The 16,838-nt window shown below is 37.5% G+C and overlaps 1 protein-coding gene across 1 annotated transcript in view; it reads right to left on the bottom strand.

Annotated features, from left to right (window-relative positions):
- The window catches only part of MGAT4A (mannosyl (alpha-1,3-)-glycoprotein beta-1,4-N-acetylglucosaminyltransferase, isozyme A), a 92,639-nt gene that overhangs the window by 19,565 nt on the left and 56,236 nt on the right, over positions 1 to 16,838 (bottom strand). The window contains exons 5-8 of the mRNA XM_012641976.1: positions 14,847 to 14,893; positions 12,982 to 13,095; positions 11,914 to 11,989; positions 344 to 458 (exon numbers count right to left, since the gene is read on the bottom strand). Of these exons, the coding sequence (XP_012497430.1) occupies positions 344 to 458; positions 11,914 to 11,989; positions 12,982 to 13,095; positions 14,847 to 14,893 (352 nt within the window). The remainder of the gene's footprint in view (positions 1 to 343; positions 459 to 11,913; positions 11,990 to 12,981; positions 13,096 to 14,846; positions 14,894 to 16,838) is intronic.

Below are 16,838 nucleotides of genomic sequence, written 5' to 3'. Positions count from 1 at the left end.
ATTTCATGCACTCCATAAAAATACCAGGAATTCATGAGAAAATCCAATCTTGTGAGGACAAAGAAACTAGAAGTGTCAGAGACAAAATCCAACATGCTCACCAGGATCATGGTCGGCATCGTCCAGAACTCGAGAGTAAACACTACAATCTTAAAGCTTCTAAATTCTATATTGGGTTGACTTTCATCATTTCACACAGTTTACCTAAGTTAAATTTTCTCAAAAACAATCCATTTCCATTGAAAAATAAAGGACAACTTTAGGACCAAAAAAAGCAATTGGCTGAAGATTCTAAGAGTCATGGTTATTTTCAAAAAATGGATAAAGCTGACACTTTTCTTACCAATGAAGCCCAGCTGGGAAAACTCTAGAATCATCCATTCCTCAGAAGAAAGTTGAAGTGCAAAATTTTTTATAGTATTAAAATAATTCTGTTTGACAATGATGTCATCTTCAAGCTAGAGAAAATTGAATGATCATATTAATAAATCAAAAAGAGAAGGAAAGATGTAGACAGAAGGACATTATCATGGAAAAATTCAAGCACACTTTCACCATGAAAGTCAAGGAAACAATGGTCAAAAACAATGAAAGTATAAAAAAGCCAACAGCTTTCCTTCCCCCCACCCTCTACTCTGCTGGCTGAGGTGACCAATGTGAAAAGTTGGGTGTGCATCCATTTGACACCTTCTGTACATGCATACAGCAATACAGATCCATACATAAGGTCCCCATCCTCCTTTTCATTTTTATACAAAGGAATAATACTATGAAACTAGTATTCTTCTCTTAATATATCATGAGCATCTTTCCAGGTTAATAAATATCTATTTAAACCATTCAATTTAATGATGCTTACTATTCCCTGGTATAGATGTACTACAATTTGTTCAGCTCTTCCCTGCTCACAGGCAGGCATTCGGATTGTTTCCCAGTTTTTGTCGATGCAAACAATGCTACGATAAATAAGCTTGTACCTACATGTCAGTGCATTTCATTTCTGTAGGACAGATTCCTAAAAGTCCCCATTTTATATTTTAATAGACACCTACGAGATACTGAAGGGGGTGTGGCAATTCAGAGGGCCAGGTACTGGGCGCTGCCAGCACTGGGTGCTCTCTGTGCTTGGTGCCGACGTCACCAGTGCTACAGGCAGCTGGCAGATCTGGGATCCTGACACATGCAACAGCTGCCACCATGCAATCTCCCCCATTGAACTTCAAAGTCACAAGAATGTTTTAATATCCTAAAAAAACTTCTCCTTTTCTTAGTTTCGTCTTATTATTTCTCGTTACCTAAGCAGTTTTTATTTGTTTTAGCATTTGATTTTTCATGCATTTAAGTACCGTAGGCTTTCTTCTTCCTGTCTATGAAGAAACAGTAGCAGCATTTGGAAAAATACGATATCGACTGACTTGTCAACTGTATTATTTATACTACTGACTGACACACTTCTATCATGTTTCAGACATTATCTTAAACCCTGGCGATATATCAGTAAACAGAAAAAAATGTGTTTTATGCCCTCAGAGCTTTAAGGGAGGCTAGAGGGAAAATCAGACCACGCGCAGAGCTGTGGTGTCATTTACCCTTGCTTTCTGAACGAAAACATGCCTATGCTCAAACCTGAACATTCACTGAACATGCGCAAATGAAAGATGATCCCTGCTATCAGGCAATCCTAAATGCCTACTTAAAATTTAGTGCACTAATTTTGGTTACCAGATACATTTAAATTCACATTTGATAAATGAAATTAGAAAAACAGTTTTGTTCCATTCTTATATCTCACCAAATAATTTCACTTTTTAAAAAACTTTTTAAAATATAATAATTGTAGACTCACATGCAGTGAGATTGTGAATACCCTTCACCCAGTCTTCCCCAATATCACATCCTCCAATATAACCACGTACACTACCACGACCAGTAAGTTGGCTTTGACACAATTCACCCAACTTATTCAGATGTCACGGGTTTCACATGCACTCAATTGTGTGTACTCACTTCTATGCAATTTCATCACATGTGTACCTTGGCGACCGCCATGCAGGAAGCACGTGCAACAGCTCCCACGAGGATCCCTGGAGCTGCCCTTTCACACCCACAGCCACCTCCCCGCCTTTCCCGCCTTCCTAACCTCGGGCGACCAATAACCTGCTCTCCGTCTCTGCAGTTTTGTCATCTCAAGAATGCCACAGAAATGGAATCCTACAGTATGTAACCTTCTGAGATTCATTTTTTTATACTCAGCATAATTCCCTTGAGATCCAAGTTGTTGTGGGCATCCATAGTTTGTTTCTTTCAATTGTTTAGTGTGCCATGGTATAAATGTCCCGCGGCATGTTTAACCAGCCACCTGCTGAAGGACGTCTGGGTTGTTTCCAGTTTGGGGCCATGGCTAACAAAGCTGCTATGAAGGTTCATGTACAGGTTTTTAGTGAACATAAATACTCCTCTGACACCAGTATTTTGTCATGGCAAGAACCACTCTGAAAATTCTAACACACCTCTCATTAGTGATTGCTAATTTACAAAAGGAAGCTAAAAAGCAAGATGCAAAATATTGTTTTTACAATATGTAAACGTAGTTTCAGAAAGAGGTGTAGTACTACACACATATATATAAGTTTTTTAAAAGTACAAGGAAATACCAAAAATTAATGATGGGGGAGGGAGGAAACAGGGTGAAGGGGTGGAATAAAAATGAGACTTCTGTGAATGTATCTTGTTTCACATGAGTTTTGATTTGGAAGGTTATGCTTTATATAGCTAAAGAGGAAAAAAGGAAACCTAAAAACAGAATACAAACCAAAACAAATGAACCTAGTTTCATATCAAGTCAGTGGCATGGCCACACAAGATAAAGAATTACTTCAAGTAACTTCCAAACACAGTACACTGACTAGACAGCCCTATCAGGGTACATTCTGTGGGGAAAAAAAGCACAAAGAAAAATCTAAACTGCATTTAGTCGTCTTGTTGTTATAGTGATAATGGTAGTGATATTTTAAAACTATTTTAGGCATACTATCGAATGAAAGAATTATGCTATTAGGATAATCTCATTAAAAACTAAGACTTTCAGTTTAAGAGAAAACAGAAAAGAAATATATGTATAAATTCAAAAAGTTAAGTAAAAACCCTATGTGAACTAAAATAAAATTTTAAGGCTCACCCCCCCACACACTGGCTGACTAAATGGACCCCCTCGTGGCCAAAGGAATACCCTAAAACTAAATTGCCTGCAAGGAGGAAGGAGGTCAGACATGTCTTATCATGCCCCCCTCCCTTCTTGGTGACATCCTTTGTAACCCATTAACAGGCCTAAAGGTATGCAAGACAAACCTGCAGGTCCTCAATTTACACAACAAATCTATGTCCAGTGGCTTATCTTTGATAAAGAGCTCCTTATGTTGAAACATTCCAAGCCTCTAGACAAAGCTTCATGTCTTTAACCAACTACAGGCCAAAGAATCTTTTAACCCACCTATAACCTGTAAGCCCCTGCTTCGAGATGGCCCACCTTTTTGGGCCAAACCAATGTATGCCTCCCACGTATTGATTTATGACTTTACCTGTAACCTCTGCCTCCCTGAAATGTATAAAACCAAACTGTAACCCAACCTCAGTGAGTCCACTTGCTCAAGGCCTCTTGGGCGTGGCTCTGGGTCATGGTCCTCAAATTTGGCTCAGAGTAAATCTCTTTAAAATTACTTTACAGAGTTTGGTCTTTTTTTCCGTTGACACCTATGATCTTACTATAATCCTGTCATTTTATATCTTAATCCAATATGAATTGGAACTATTAATATCAATATAAATGTGTGATTTTTTTGCCTCTGAAAAATAAAATACAATTTTCCTTGCTGAAAGTCCTAGAAGCAAAGACAATACAATAGCAATGAGCATCTTAAGTGTCCAGACTGTTCCTACATACCATCGCCTCTGAGAGCAACAGGGCTCCTTAGAGAAATGATCTGGAATAGGAAACGTGCAAGATCTGAAAGCAAAGTGATCAAAGATGACTGGACAAAAGGATACAAGAGCCAATTTGAAGAGGTTCCTGCAGGATTATTATGTATCAATGTGAGCATCAATAAGAATAATGATTGCAATGGATTGAAGCAAATCAAATGTATTTTAAAAATCCATGAGTTCATAATGATACTTTTAAGATGACCACCCCTGGAGACCGCTAGGGCATCAACTTTAAACATTAATAAAGAGAAAGAGCAGAAACACTTCACAAGCACTGTGACCTCACTGAAGCCTGAAGGTGTATTTCAGGGATAGAGAAGTGAAACAATTAGTGTGGATCCTGAAGTCAGACAAATCTGTTTTCAAAACCAATCACTTATCTCAAAAAGTATGTGACCTTGAACAAGTTAGTTCATCTCTTTTAGTTTCTACATCTGCAGGATAAAGCTACTACTACTGAAAGCACAGGGTTGTTAAATAGATCAAGTGAAATAATGCTCATATAAAACACTTAAGACAATGCCTGGTATAGAAGAAATGCTCACTATATGGTAGCTGTGATTATTATATATAATAAAACATCTGAAAGTTTAAACAGTAAGAATTTGGTCACTGACATACAAATGACCATATTTGTTTTCAATGGTTTATTCTGCATGAACCCTCTTTCTTTTTTGGGAAGTCACGAGGACATGATCTATGATTGGAAATATACCATCCTGATGAAGTCTACCTTCTTAAGCTTACTGAATATGATTTTTAACTGTACCATATTATTGGCATCTAAGGTAATTTTACAAATCCATATGTATCACTTGCTTGGCATTCAAGAAAAGAAATAAAAAACTAGAAATTCAAAAAAAAAAAGAGACTGAGTTGGGCGCTGCCGCTGTGCCAACCACGACCCCGAAGCCCCAGCAGGGGTGAGGGGGAGGCAGTGCCACCCACCTCAGCCCACCCCCCAGCTGGCCTTTCGGGAAGCGAGGAAAGGGGGTCGTGAAGGCGCCACTCACCCCTAGGAAGGCGCTTCTTGGAGGAGGGGGCTTGGTCAGACCCGGCTGGGCTGCGTGGGAAGGAGTTGGGTCCAGGCAGGGGCGGGTGCCAGGGCTCCGGCTGACCAGGGGACACGGCGGAAAAGGAGGTGGAATGGTGGCTTCGGCCAAATCGGGCATCAGAGACACGAAGGATGGACACGGAGAAGGGAGAGAGAGACTGGCGGGGACGAAGACCCGAAGCAAGAGGGCTGGGCGGCCTTGGGCGGGAGGAAGGGCGGGAAGTGCACCAGGGCTGTCACTTCCGAGAGAGAGAGTGGGGACTGCGGCTTCCCCCGGGGGCGCGCTTTCTCCCGCTCCCTTTCTGTCAGCGATCACTTGCTCCGGGGGAAGCCAGCCGGCGTGTTCGCAGCCTCCCCGTCTGTGGAGAAACCCCCATGTTAGGAACCGAAGCCAGCAGCCACCGAGGGAGCTGGCCGTGGATCCCCAGACCTAGTGGAGCTGTGAATGGCTGCAGCCAGGCGTGACGCTTAGAAACTGGGAAACAGATGGGAATACATGTCTGTTGTCTAAAGCTCTGAAGTTTGGGGTGTAATTCATTACGCAGCAATAGATATGTAATACTCTCTGACTTTGTGGAACCACTGTATTATCCCTAGACTGCTTATCTCATTTTATGCGAGATAGAAAATTTCTAACATATTTAAGCCATTGCTTTAAAATTTTTGTTTTGTTTTCTGCTTATTATAACTGAACCTAACCTTAAATGACTTGATAATAAAGACTGGGAATAACAAAAAAAAAAAAAGAGAGAGAGAAAGACTCAAGCATTTATTCTGTTTTTTCTTTATGAACTATTTTTTGAGAAAACCTCACAGTTAAGGAGGAAAAATTCTTTTTTTTAAATTTCAGAATATCACAGGGGTACAAATGTTTTGGTTACATGAATTACTTTTGTACAGTTTGATTCAAAGTTATAAGTATGCCCATCACCCAGATAGTGTGCATTGTACCCATTAGGTATGAATTTACCCATCCCCTCCTTCAGGAGGGAAAATTCCTTATAGAAGAACTCAGCACATAGAGCATTAGAAATTACAGAATTAGAAAATCACCACTGGGAAACTTCCAATGAAATAATTGATGTCAGGAAAAAATAATCCATGGATGCCAAGACCATAAGCAGAATGGCCGGTGGGGAGCTTTAAGGGGAGAGATGAGCTGGCGCACTGAGCCCACTGATCATCCCAGCAACACTGACCCTTTCCCCCAAATTTTCCCAGGTAAAATTTATCCTTTATAAACATTCAAAACTAGCATTAAACTGAGGACTTTTGAGGCTAATACATTTTTCCCACTAATAATTTGTAGATCACGATGACTCATTGAGATAATTCCACATGAGATTGTGTAAAGACTTCAATATAAAGCAACCCCCTTTTTCCTGAGGTGTAATTTTGGGGCAAATATGATAGTTTTAAGAATGTTCATTGAATTTGTCTTTGAAACAGCAGAAAAATTAGTAACAATTTAAATGACCAATAATAAGGTGATTATGAGATCTGAACAATGACACTTCAAGAAGCAACTAAAAAATCACACAACTTTACCAGCATCTAAAGGTATGTATCTATTATACAATATGTTAAGTGACAGAAAAACAGGTTATCAGACAGAACGTAGAGTATGATCCTGTCCTTGTAAAAGGGCACTGTTTCAGAGTGACATCAGCAAGATGGTGGAATAGGAAACTCCAGACCCTTTTTCCCCCACAGAGACACGGATTTAAAATCAGAGCATTAAACAGCCAGAGCCCCTCCCTCAGGCACAGTATAGGGTGACTGGGAGGAAACACCCAACTCCCGACTTTTCTCTGGGGAGAGAAGAGGGTAGACATACACCCAATATTTTTGACTTTGGGGGGTACAGTCTGAGGGGCTGGTTTCTTGTCTTGTCTAAATCCAAGCAGTGGCAGAAACAGGGTGCCAGGCTGGGGGCTAAGAACAAAGACCATCAGCTGGCAGCAGAAGCTGCAGTACCATAGCAGACACTAGGTGGAGCTCCAATACTGCAGCTTATTACAACTGGCGCGACCACAGTATTGCAGACACCAGAACCAGGCACTAAGCAGAACCAGTAAACTCAATTAGATTACAGCCACAAACCCAGAGAGGTTCCAAGGGCTCCAGGATCTCCATATAGTTTGATTGGAGAAAGTCATTCCAGTAAAAAATCAGATTGCAAAGACTGGGAGACACTGTTCGTTATTCAAATGTCAAAATCACAACAAACAAAAACAAGACATACAAAGAAACAGAAAAACTGGGCATATCCAAAGGAACAAATTAAATCTCCAGAAATCAACCTCAAAGAAACAAAGACATATGAATTACCAGAGAATTAAAAATAACTATCATAAGGATGCTTAGTGAAATAAGAAAGCACATACAGACAAATAAATGAAATCAGGAAAATCATGCATGAAAGAAAATAAGAATATCAAAAAAGAGCTAGAAATTATGAAAAAGAACCAAACATAAATTTTAGAACTGATGAACACAAAACCTGAACTGAATGAAACATATCACTAGAGGGACTAAATATCAGCCTTGACCAAGCAGAAGAAAAATTAGTGAACTTAAAGACAGGACTTTCAAAATTACCAAGGCAGGGACACGAAGGGGAAAAAAAAGAAAAAAGCCAATTCTCCAGGAAGACATAACAATTATAAAGATGTACCCTACATAAGCAGCAAATATATGAAGCCAATATTGACAGAATTAAAAGGAGAAATAGGGAACAGCACAATTATAGAAGGAGACTTCAATACCGCACTTTCAGTTATGGATAGAACCACCAGCCATGAGAGCAAAAAGAAAACAGAGGACTTCAACACTTTAGAGCAAACAGACCTCAAAAATATATACAGAACACTCTACACAACAACAGCAGAACACACGTTTTTCTCAAGAGCGCATGGGACATTCTCCCCAAGACAGACAGCCTATTAGGCCACAAAACAAGCCTTAACAAATTTAAGATGACTAAAACCATACAACGTATCTTCTCTGACCACAACAGAATGAAACTAGAAATCAATACCCGAAGGAAAGCAGGAAAATACTCAAATATACAAAAATTAAACAACACACCTTTAAAGAACAAACTGGTAAAGAAATCACAGGGAATTTAGAAAATATCTGTAGATAAATGAAAACAAAAACACAATAAACCTGATAAATCTTTAGCTAGGCTTAGCTAAATAACTAAAATTAGAAATGAAAAAGGGAACATTACAACGGATGTCACAGAAATAAAAGAATTAAGAGACTACTAGAAATAGTTATGTGCCAAAAAAGTGGATAGCCTAGAAGAAATTGATAAATTCCTAAAAACATAACGTGCCAAGAGTGAATCATGGAGAAATAAAAAATTTGAAACATGTTTATAAAAAGTGAGGACATTAAAGCAGTAATCAAAAACCTCCCAGCAAAGAAAAGCCCAAGACCTGGGAATTTCACTGAAGAATTTTGCTGAACATTTGAAGAATTAACACCAATCCTCCTTCCAAAGAACTGAAGAAGGAGGAACACTTTCAAACACATTCTATGAGGCCAGTAATTACTTTGATACCCAATACAGACAAAGACACAAGAAAACTACAGACCAACATTCCTGATGAATATTGATGCAAAAATCCTCAACAAAATACTATTAAATAGCAAACAGAATTAAACTGCACATTAAAAGGATTAAAACCATACCAAATGGGATTTATACCTGCAATGCAAGGGTGGTTCAATATACGAAAATCAGTCTAATACACATTACAAAACAGAGGAAAAAACACATGATCATCTCAACTGATAGAGAAAAAGCACATGATAAAATTCAACACAGTTTTATGATAAAAAAAAAAAAAAAACAAACACTCCACAGACTAGAAATGAAAGGAAACTACCTCAACATAATAAAAGTTATATAGGAAAAGCCCACAGCTAAGATCAGACTCAACAGTAAATGACTGAAAGCTTTCCCTCTAAGATCAGGAACAAGGGAAGGATGCCCACTTTCACAACCACTAGTCAACATAGTACTGGAAATTCTAGCTAGAGCAATTAAACAAGAAAAATAAATAAAAGTCATCCAAATTGGAAAAGAAGAAGTAGAATTATCATTATTTGCAGATGACACGATCTTGTATATAGAAAAACAGAAAGAATCCACAAAAAACTATTACAACTAATAAACTACTTCAGCAAAATTTCAGGATACGAAATCAACACATAAAAATCAGATATATTTCTATACACTAACAATGACCAATCCAAAAAAGAAATTAAGAAAACAATCCCATTTACTTAGCATCAAAAAAGATAAAATACTTAGGAATAAACCAAACCAAGGAAGTGTAAAAAAAACTTCTACAAAAAACTTTTACACCTCCTTGGTTTGGTTTTTACAATAAAAACTATAAAACAATACTAAAAGAAATCAAATATGATACAAATATATGGAAAGATATCCTGTGCTCATGGATGGAAGACTTAATAATATTAAAATGTCCATACTACCCAAAGTGATCTACTGTGGAAAGGAATGTAAAATGGCTTAGTCACTATAGACAATAGTACGGAGTTCCTCAAAAATTATAGATAGAACTATCATATGATCTAGCAACCCCTACTTCTAGGTATATATCCAAAAGAATTCAAAGCAAGAGCTTGAAGAGATATGTGCACACGCATGTTCATCAAAGTATTATCCACAATAGCCAAGAGTTAGAAGTAATCCCAGTGTGTATCAACAGATGAATGGATAAAGAAAACGTGGTATATACATACAATGGAATATTGCACAACCTTAACAAAGGAAACCCATCACATGCTACAACATGGATGAGCCTTGAGTACATTATGCGAAGTAAAATGAACTGGTCACAAAATGACAAATACTGTTTGATTCCATTCATATGGATTATCTAACATAGTCAAAATCATAGAAACAGATAATGGAAAGCTGGTAACCAAGGGCAGGGTGGAACAGGGAAGGTGAACTGATGTTCAGTAGGCACAGAGTCTCAGCTTTGCAAGAGGAAAAGTTCTAGGGATATTGCACAACATAAATCTACCTAACGCTATTGACCTGCACACTTAAGAAATACTTAAGATGAAAATATAATGGTATATGTTTTTACAATAAAAAAGGTTGTATTAAACAAATTAATAAGTATAAAGCATAAATTGTAAAGAACAATGCCTGTGCATGGTAAGAATGCACTAAGTGCAAGTTCATAGCTGCTGCTCCTGTTTTAATATCTTCTATACTGACCCTGCTTACAGTTTTCCTCACCATCCTCTTTCTTATTCCCACCTTATCCTCGATTTCCTCAATATTTACTCTTCCTATACTCCACAAAAAATATTTAAATTTCCATTAATTCTCCCTTGGAGAGAAATTTAAAACAAATTTTAAAAGCAATGCAACTACACTTTAAAATTCTCTATATGAAGTTCTTAATTATCATGTACATATTTTATATATTGGCCCTAGAACAAAACAGTAAGGTTCAACTACAATATTTGGGTTATGTTCAAACCAAATGCTTTCCTTTTTATTTTGAAATTAAAAGTAAGACTTCTCTATTGGACGTTGGGCAGGGGAGAGGGGAGAGGGGGAGGAGGGGACAGGTATATGCATACACAAAGAGTGCAATGCACACCATCCGAAGGATGGACATATTTGAAACTCGGACTTAGGGGGGAGAGAGGGCAAGGGCAATATACGTAACCTAAACATCTGTATCCCCATAATATGCTGAAATAAAAAAAAAAAAAAGACTTCTCTAAGGTGTTTAAAGGAAATGTACTGCCTAAATCTAGGATATCATGTTTTTACATGTAAAACTCTAATGTACTGTTATATACAATGTTATGTTCTGATCGTATTCATTTACATTTCCCACCCTGTGAGTCAAAGAAGAGTTAATACACATGTGAACATTGCTGGCTCTAGTTAAATGTCAAGGGAGACAGAGTCTTTCCTCAGTATACCTGCCTTCCCATGTGAGGCCATGCTCTCCTTCTTTCCCGCCTCCCTGGGCCACCCCACCCCCAGAGGCTGCCCAACCATTTCTCTTCTGATTCAGGGACCCAGAGACTCTGCTTGCCACCTGCATCGAAATGCCCTCTTAGGAAAAGGATCTAATAGACTTTTTATATTGAAAACTAATAACTGACAGGCTTAGTGTGCTATACTTCTCAAGGGTATTCGCATTTTGAACAAGGAACAAAGACACTCCTTGGTTAAAGAAATGAAATTCCAATTGTGGAATTTAAGTTTAAGTCATCAAGGAGAATGAGATTTGGAAGAAATAAGAGCTTCCTAGAATTCTTTAAGCTGTTGCCTACTTGACTAACTTAAAACCCATATCATCATAGGATTATTCTACTTATACAGTGATAGGGCTATGCCGCTAGAAATTGGACTATTAGAATTAAAACTCAATTTTATTATCTTCAATATAAATAGAACTGTATTACAGCCTACAAAAAATTATTTTACCATAAGATCACTAAAAAAAAAAGTATAAGAAAATCCTTCTTTAAAACTTGCAAATAATTAAATCTTAGTTCTTTTTAACAGTGGAGAGAGGGAGGTGTAGAGAGAAGATGGAGGAATGGGAGAAAAAGAAGGAGATGAGTGAGCTGCACGTGTTCACTGTTAAGTGGAAAGCTGGCGTCTGTGCTCACTGGAGAAGAAACCTCAGAGCCCACATTCTCAGTTACCATGGAGACCCCTCTGTTCTCTGAGATACAGTTATCATCTCAGATCTTAGAGGGCTTGTGCTATCAAAACTTCCTGTCTTAATGAAAATATACCCTTGATAATACTTTTTCTTTAGAAGTGTGAAAAACATTAAAGGAAAAACCATACTTACCTGAATGTAATAAATGCCCTTTTCCTGAGCATACATCATTAGAAAACAATAATCCAGGTTTTGCTTTGTTCTCCATCTGAAACAGACATTTTCAAAAAAATAAGTTGGGAATCAGACTCGAATTTAGTAAAATAAGATTACATGTATTAATATGAGTCTCAAGTGTCCATATAACATGTCACATATGTGTATATACACACACTTAGGAAAGAGATTCAAAGACAATTCACTTTCCTCTAACGAAGCCTTTATTAAAGTGTATTCCTAAGAACACTAATCCCAAAGATGTCCTAAGGGAAAAGAGCCTAATGTCAAGTAAGTTTGGGAAATACTGTACACATATTCCCCCTTCTAGAGACATACTAGCACATTAGAGGCACTAAAACATCCAGCAGTAAAGATACTTGTTGGAAAAAAATTGTCTTAATCCAGTACTTTCCAAACTTACTTGACCAGGGGCCCTTTTTTCAGTAACATCGTAATGTCTCATCAACCCAGAGCTTCAAAAATGACACTTTAGGGATCCCTGCTCTGGTGACTAGGAGTGTGCTTTGCATACAGAAATTAATGAATGTGTATCAAATGCTTTAAAAAAGAATAACACCACATTAAAATTTAAAATATTAAGTCTTCTCAGTGAATTCCTGGCAGCCTACAGAAGCACAGTGACAAACACAGAATAAGAGAAGTGGCGCTAAAAGCCAGTTTAAGAAAAACGCAATAAAATAAAAGCTCATAATAAGCTTTTATTCATACTAACAAAACTTCTCCAGATATGTCACAAGCTGTCCTGAACTTAATGACACTACCCAGAATATTCTACCAAATTCAACTCTAAAAAAAATTTTTTTGAAAAAACAATAAGATAGGCTTTATTTATACAATTGACAAAGATTTTAAAAAGTCCAGTATTGGGAAGGCTGTGAAGTAAGGACGGCCACACAATATTGGTGTTGTATATAAAGCGTTAAGTGTCAGCCCTAAAATGTTTTAAGCTTCAATAAGAACTGCATTTATTAGATATGACACTCACATGGGTGGAAGACATTGCATGATGACGCGGCTCACCTTACTCTGTCTTTAGAATCTCCAAATGTCTCCTTCAAGTTTGTCAGGTCAGGATAATAGCTTTCAGGGGGTGATATTACTTCCACCAGGCCAGAACTGATTTCTTTAGAAAATCTATCGTAAGAAAGGTTAGCTGAGTTATTTAAGTTCCGTGGGATTTTATTTATCTTAATGCTTAATTTACTGTTTTTAACATAAAACACATCAGTAATCATTTGTAGCAGGGAATAATGCTGGGGTCACAGTATGTTAAATGGAGCAGCTCATCATTGATTTTATTGACCAGAAAATACAGATTTTCCTTTTTTTCAAGTAATGCTTTAAAAACATTGTAAAATGCACTATCCTTATAGTAGCGTAGAAATCCTAGGCAAACTGCAGGCATTACATGCCTAAAATGTATCAGAATTTAAAGAAAAAAAATCAAGGTCTTACAGAAAACAGGGAACTGAAGAAAAACAAACAAATGTATGTGTATATCTAAATAAATACATATTTTTATGCAAACATAAAAGTTCCTCTATTTTCAGAAAGCTTTAGTTGTCGGTTATAGACTACCTGTCATTCTAAACTAGTGTTTCTCGGTGGGGAACGGGGGTGACTTTATCCCTCCCAAGGACATCTGGCAACATCTGGAGATGTTGCAATGTCGCCACTATGGACAGTACTACTGACATCCAGTGGGTAGACACCAGGGACCCTGCTGAACATTCTGTAATGCACAGGACAGCCCCTACAACAAAAAATTATCTGGCCCAAAATGTCAGTAGTGCTGAGGTTGAGAAACCCTTTTCTACGGTTTTTAAATTAGTCTGTACTGACTCAAATGTAATTTCTTTCACATTTGCATTCTCCTTTCTTTCATTTTCGAAAACCTCCACAAATTCTTGTGCAACTACCTGCCTTTGCACAAAATGCTCTTAGTGCTTAACTGAACTTTTTTTCTGACCTTGGTTTTCTACACAGTAAGGAAGAAGTAAATCAACAGAATTATTATACCACACAAGCCCCACAGCCCTGCCCCTGTGGTCTATGGGAAGGTACAAGGGGGAACTAACAATAATTATCGTGCTGTTTCTTTACTTAAGGAGTCTATACCAAATTGTGCTTCTATAAAGACTGCCAAGAAATTTAGCACTTGAGGAAAATCTAACAAATGACAATTTAATCCTGAACTATGCATATTTTTTTAAATGTTTTAACATTTTGATAGACAAGGAGAGCCACGTTATTTTAAATCTACAGTTAGCAAATAATTGTTGCTTCTCTTGTCATTTTAAGTAGAAGGTATGTCTTTTAGGGACAAAAACAGATACAATTCAATGAAAGAAACCTCTATCAAGACTAATTTTTATATCACTATTAAAATTGCTAAGGCAATATCATGCAAAGTAATAATACCTGAAACTTACTAAGCTTTCCATCTGTCACCTGCTATGTGCCTTGCTCATAGCAAACTGGTATTGAATCTTTGCAGAATAGAAGAACAAATTAAGACACAGTTTAGCACTGAAGTCTGAAATTGCTACATGAAAATCTGCCTGGATAGCAGAAAAATTTTTGCCTGGTAAACACAGCATGAAAGATTGAAATAATCTCATATGACTCTCTCTATATTCACTGCCTTCAAGATTAGAGACTGTTATTTGATAGTGTTACATACATACGACATTCAAGTCTTTTCCATAATGAAATACCATTAGATAACTAGATATAGATGCACCTACTTTATGACAATGTAAAAGACCAGTGATAGCTGAACTTCACAGAGAAATGAACTATAAAAAAGGCATTTTCTTTTAGCAAAAAGCCAAGAGATAACAGTAACTAAAATATTTTCATGTTTATAATTAAGAAGGACTTACTCTTTCTCCAGGTTGGCAACAACACCATGTACGTAATCAGTATCTGTCTGGGAAAGAAAAGAAAGTGTACCTACATTCATGTTTTTATATTTTTATTTAACTTTTAATATTAAATTCAAACTTAAATAAATGATGAAAACATTCACAAAAAATATTAAAGTTTTTGACAATTTAAGAGATTTGCATTTCTGTGTTGTTGTATTATATTGCAGTACTAAATGTCATTGAGTACTTACCAATACAGTAAGCGGATTTTTAAGTTCTTATTATTTTTAATTGTCTATGTTCAATTCACTAGAAAAACTGAGCACAGACACTATACTTCTTTGGAAACATCCAAACTATAAATAATGAATTGTAGTACTAATAGTTCCTGCAGGATGCTGTCAAGAAAGATTTTTCCAGCCGGGCGCGGTGGCTCACGCCTGTAATCCTAGCATTCTGGGAGGCCGAGGCAGGCGGATTGTTTGAGCTCAGGAGTTCGAAACCAGCCCGAGCAAGAGCGAGACCCCGTCTCTACTAAAAATAGAAAGAAATTAATCAAACAACTAAAAATATATAGAAAAAAATTAGCCGGGCATGGTGGTGCATGCCTGTAGTCCCAGCTACTCGGGAGGCTGAGGCAGGAGGATTGCTTGAGCCCAGGAGTTTGAGGTTGCTGTGAGCTAGGCTGACGCCACGGCACTCCGGGCAAAAGAGTGAGATTCTGCCTCAAAAAAAAAAAAAAGAAAGATTTTTCCATCTCGAATCATAAAACCTAGGTCAAAATTTGCCTCTTTGCTACCAGACTGAAAGTAAGTCACTTCTCTGAGTTTCAGTTTTCTATTCTATTAAAAAAAGAAAAAAAAGGTGGGAGGAAATACCTTAGAGATTATGAGATTAAATGATAAAGCTATGTAAGAAAAAGTTGTGTCGTTATACCGTATTATTATTATTAAATACTGATACTGAGAACTCAAATCAAGAACACTTTAACTATTCATTTTTTATAGTTTGGATGTTTTCAAAGAAGTACAAATAGTTTCTGTGCTCAGTTTTTCTAGTGAATTGAACATAGACAATTAAAAATAATAAAAACTTAAAAATCTGCCTACTGTACTAAGTACTCAATGATATTTAGTAGTGCAATATAATAGAACACAGAAATGCAAATCTCTTAAATTGTCAAGAACTTTAATGTAAGAAAGTTACATGTTAGAAATAAACATTTATCAGACCTGTGTACTTTTAAATTATGAACAAGTGAAAACACAATACTCTCAATTTTACTTTTTTTCCTTATTCATTTAATGAAAAACATAGTCACATTTCATAAAATTTATTGAGTAACCCCACTAGGCCAGGCTGGAACCACTGCAGTGAACAAGATAAGCCTAAGTATGGCAGAAATATGTTTAAACAGACATTTTCAACTGAGTTCAGACCTAACCCAGCCTGGAGTGTAGGGGCATCAGAGGAGGCTGCCTGTAGGAGGTGACACGTAACAGTAGTAAGTGGCTTGTTCCAGGCTCTGGTTCTCAGGTGTCTAACAGAGATGAACACCTTTAGCTCATCCCTTCTAAGGGGTGAACTCAGTCTGTCCCTGGTGCTATGGCAAAGACCATGGAATTGGACCAAAGTGAGAATTCCAACTTTGCCTCTTACTTGCTGAATAACCTAGGGGAAGCTGCTAAACCTCTCTGGCCCTCTCAGTTCCTTGGTAAAATGGAGATGATAGGAGAAACTGCCTTCTAGGATTGCTGCAGGGATTAAGAAAGTGGGGCACAGATAGTGGACAAATGCAAATAATTATAGCTATTACTTCCCCGGGACATGGGTCCAGACACCAGCCTCCTCCTAACCCCACACCAAGTCAGGACCCTCAGATCCTTGCCCTCTCAAGGACCCTGGGAAGCTGAAGGGGCAACCACACCCAGGACATAGTGGGCCAGCAGCATGGGTTGCAGGGCTGCAGCCACATTTCCAAGCCAGCCAGAGCCCTCCCTATTAACA

Source organism: Propithecus coquereli, unplaced genomic scaffold, assembly GCF_000956105.1.
Source record: "Propithecus coquereli isolate 6110/MARCELLA unplaced genomic scaffold, Pcoq_1.0 Scaffold171, whole genome shotgun sequence".
NCBI classification, from domain to species: Eukaryota; Metazoa; Chordata; class Mammalia; order Primates; family Indriidae; genus Propithecus; species Propithecus coquereli.
Note: the sequence above shows the minus strand (reverse complement) of the source record. Positions and strands in the feature narration are given on the sequence as shown.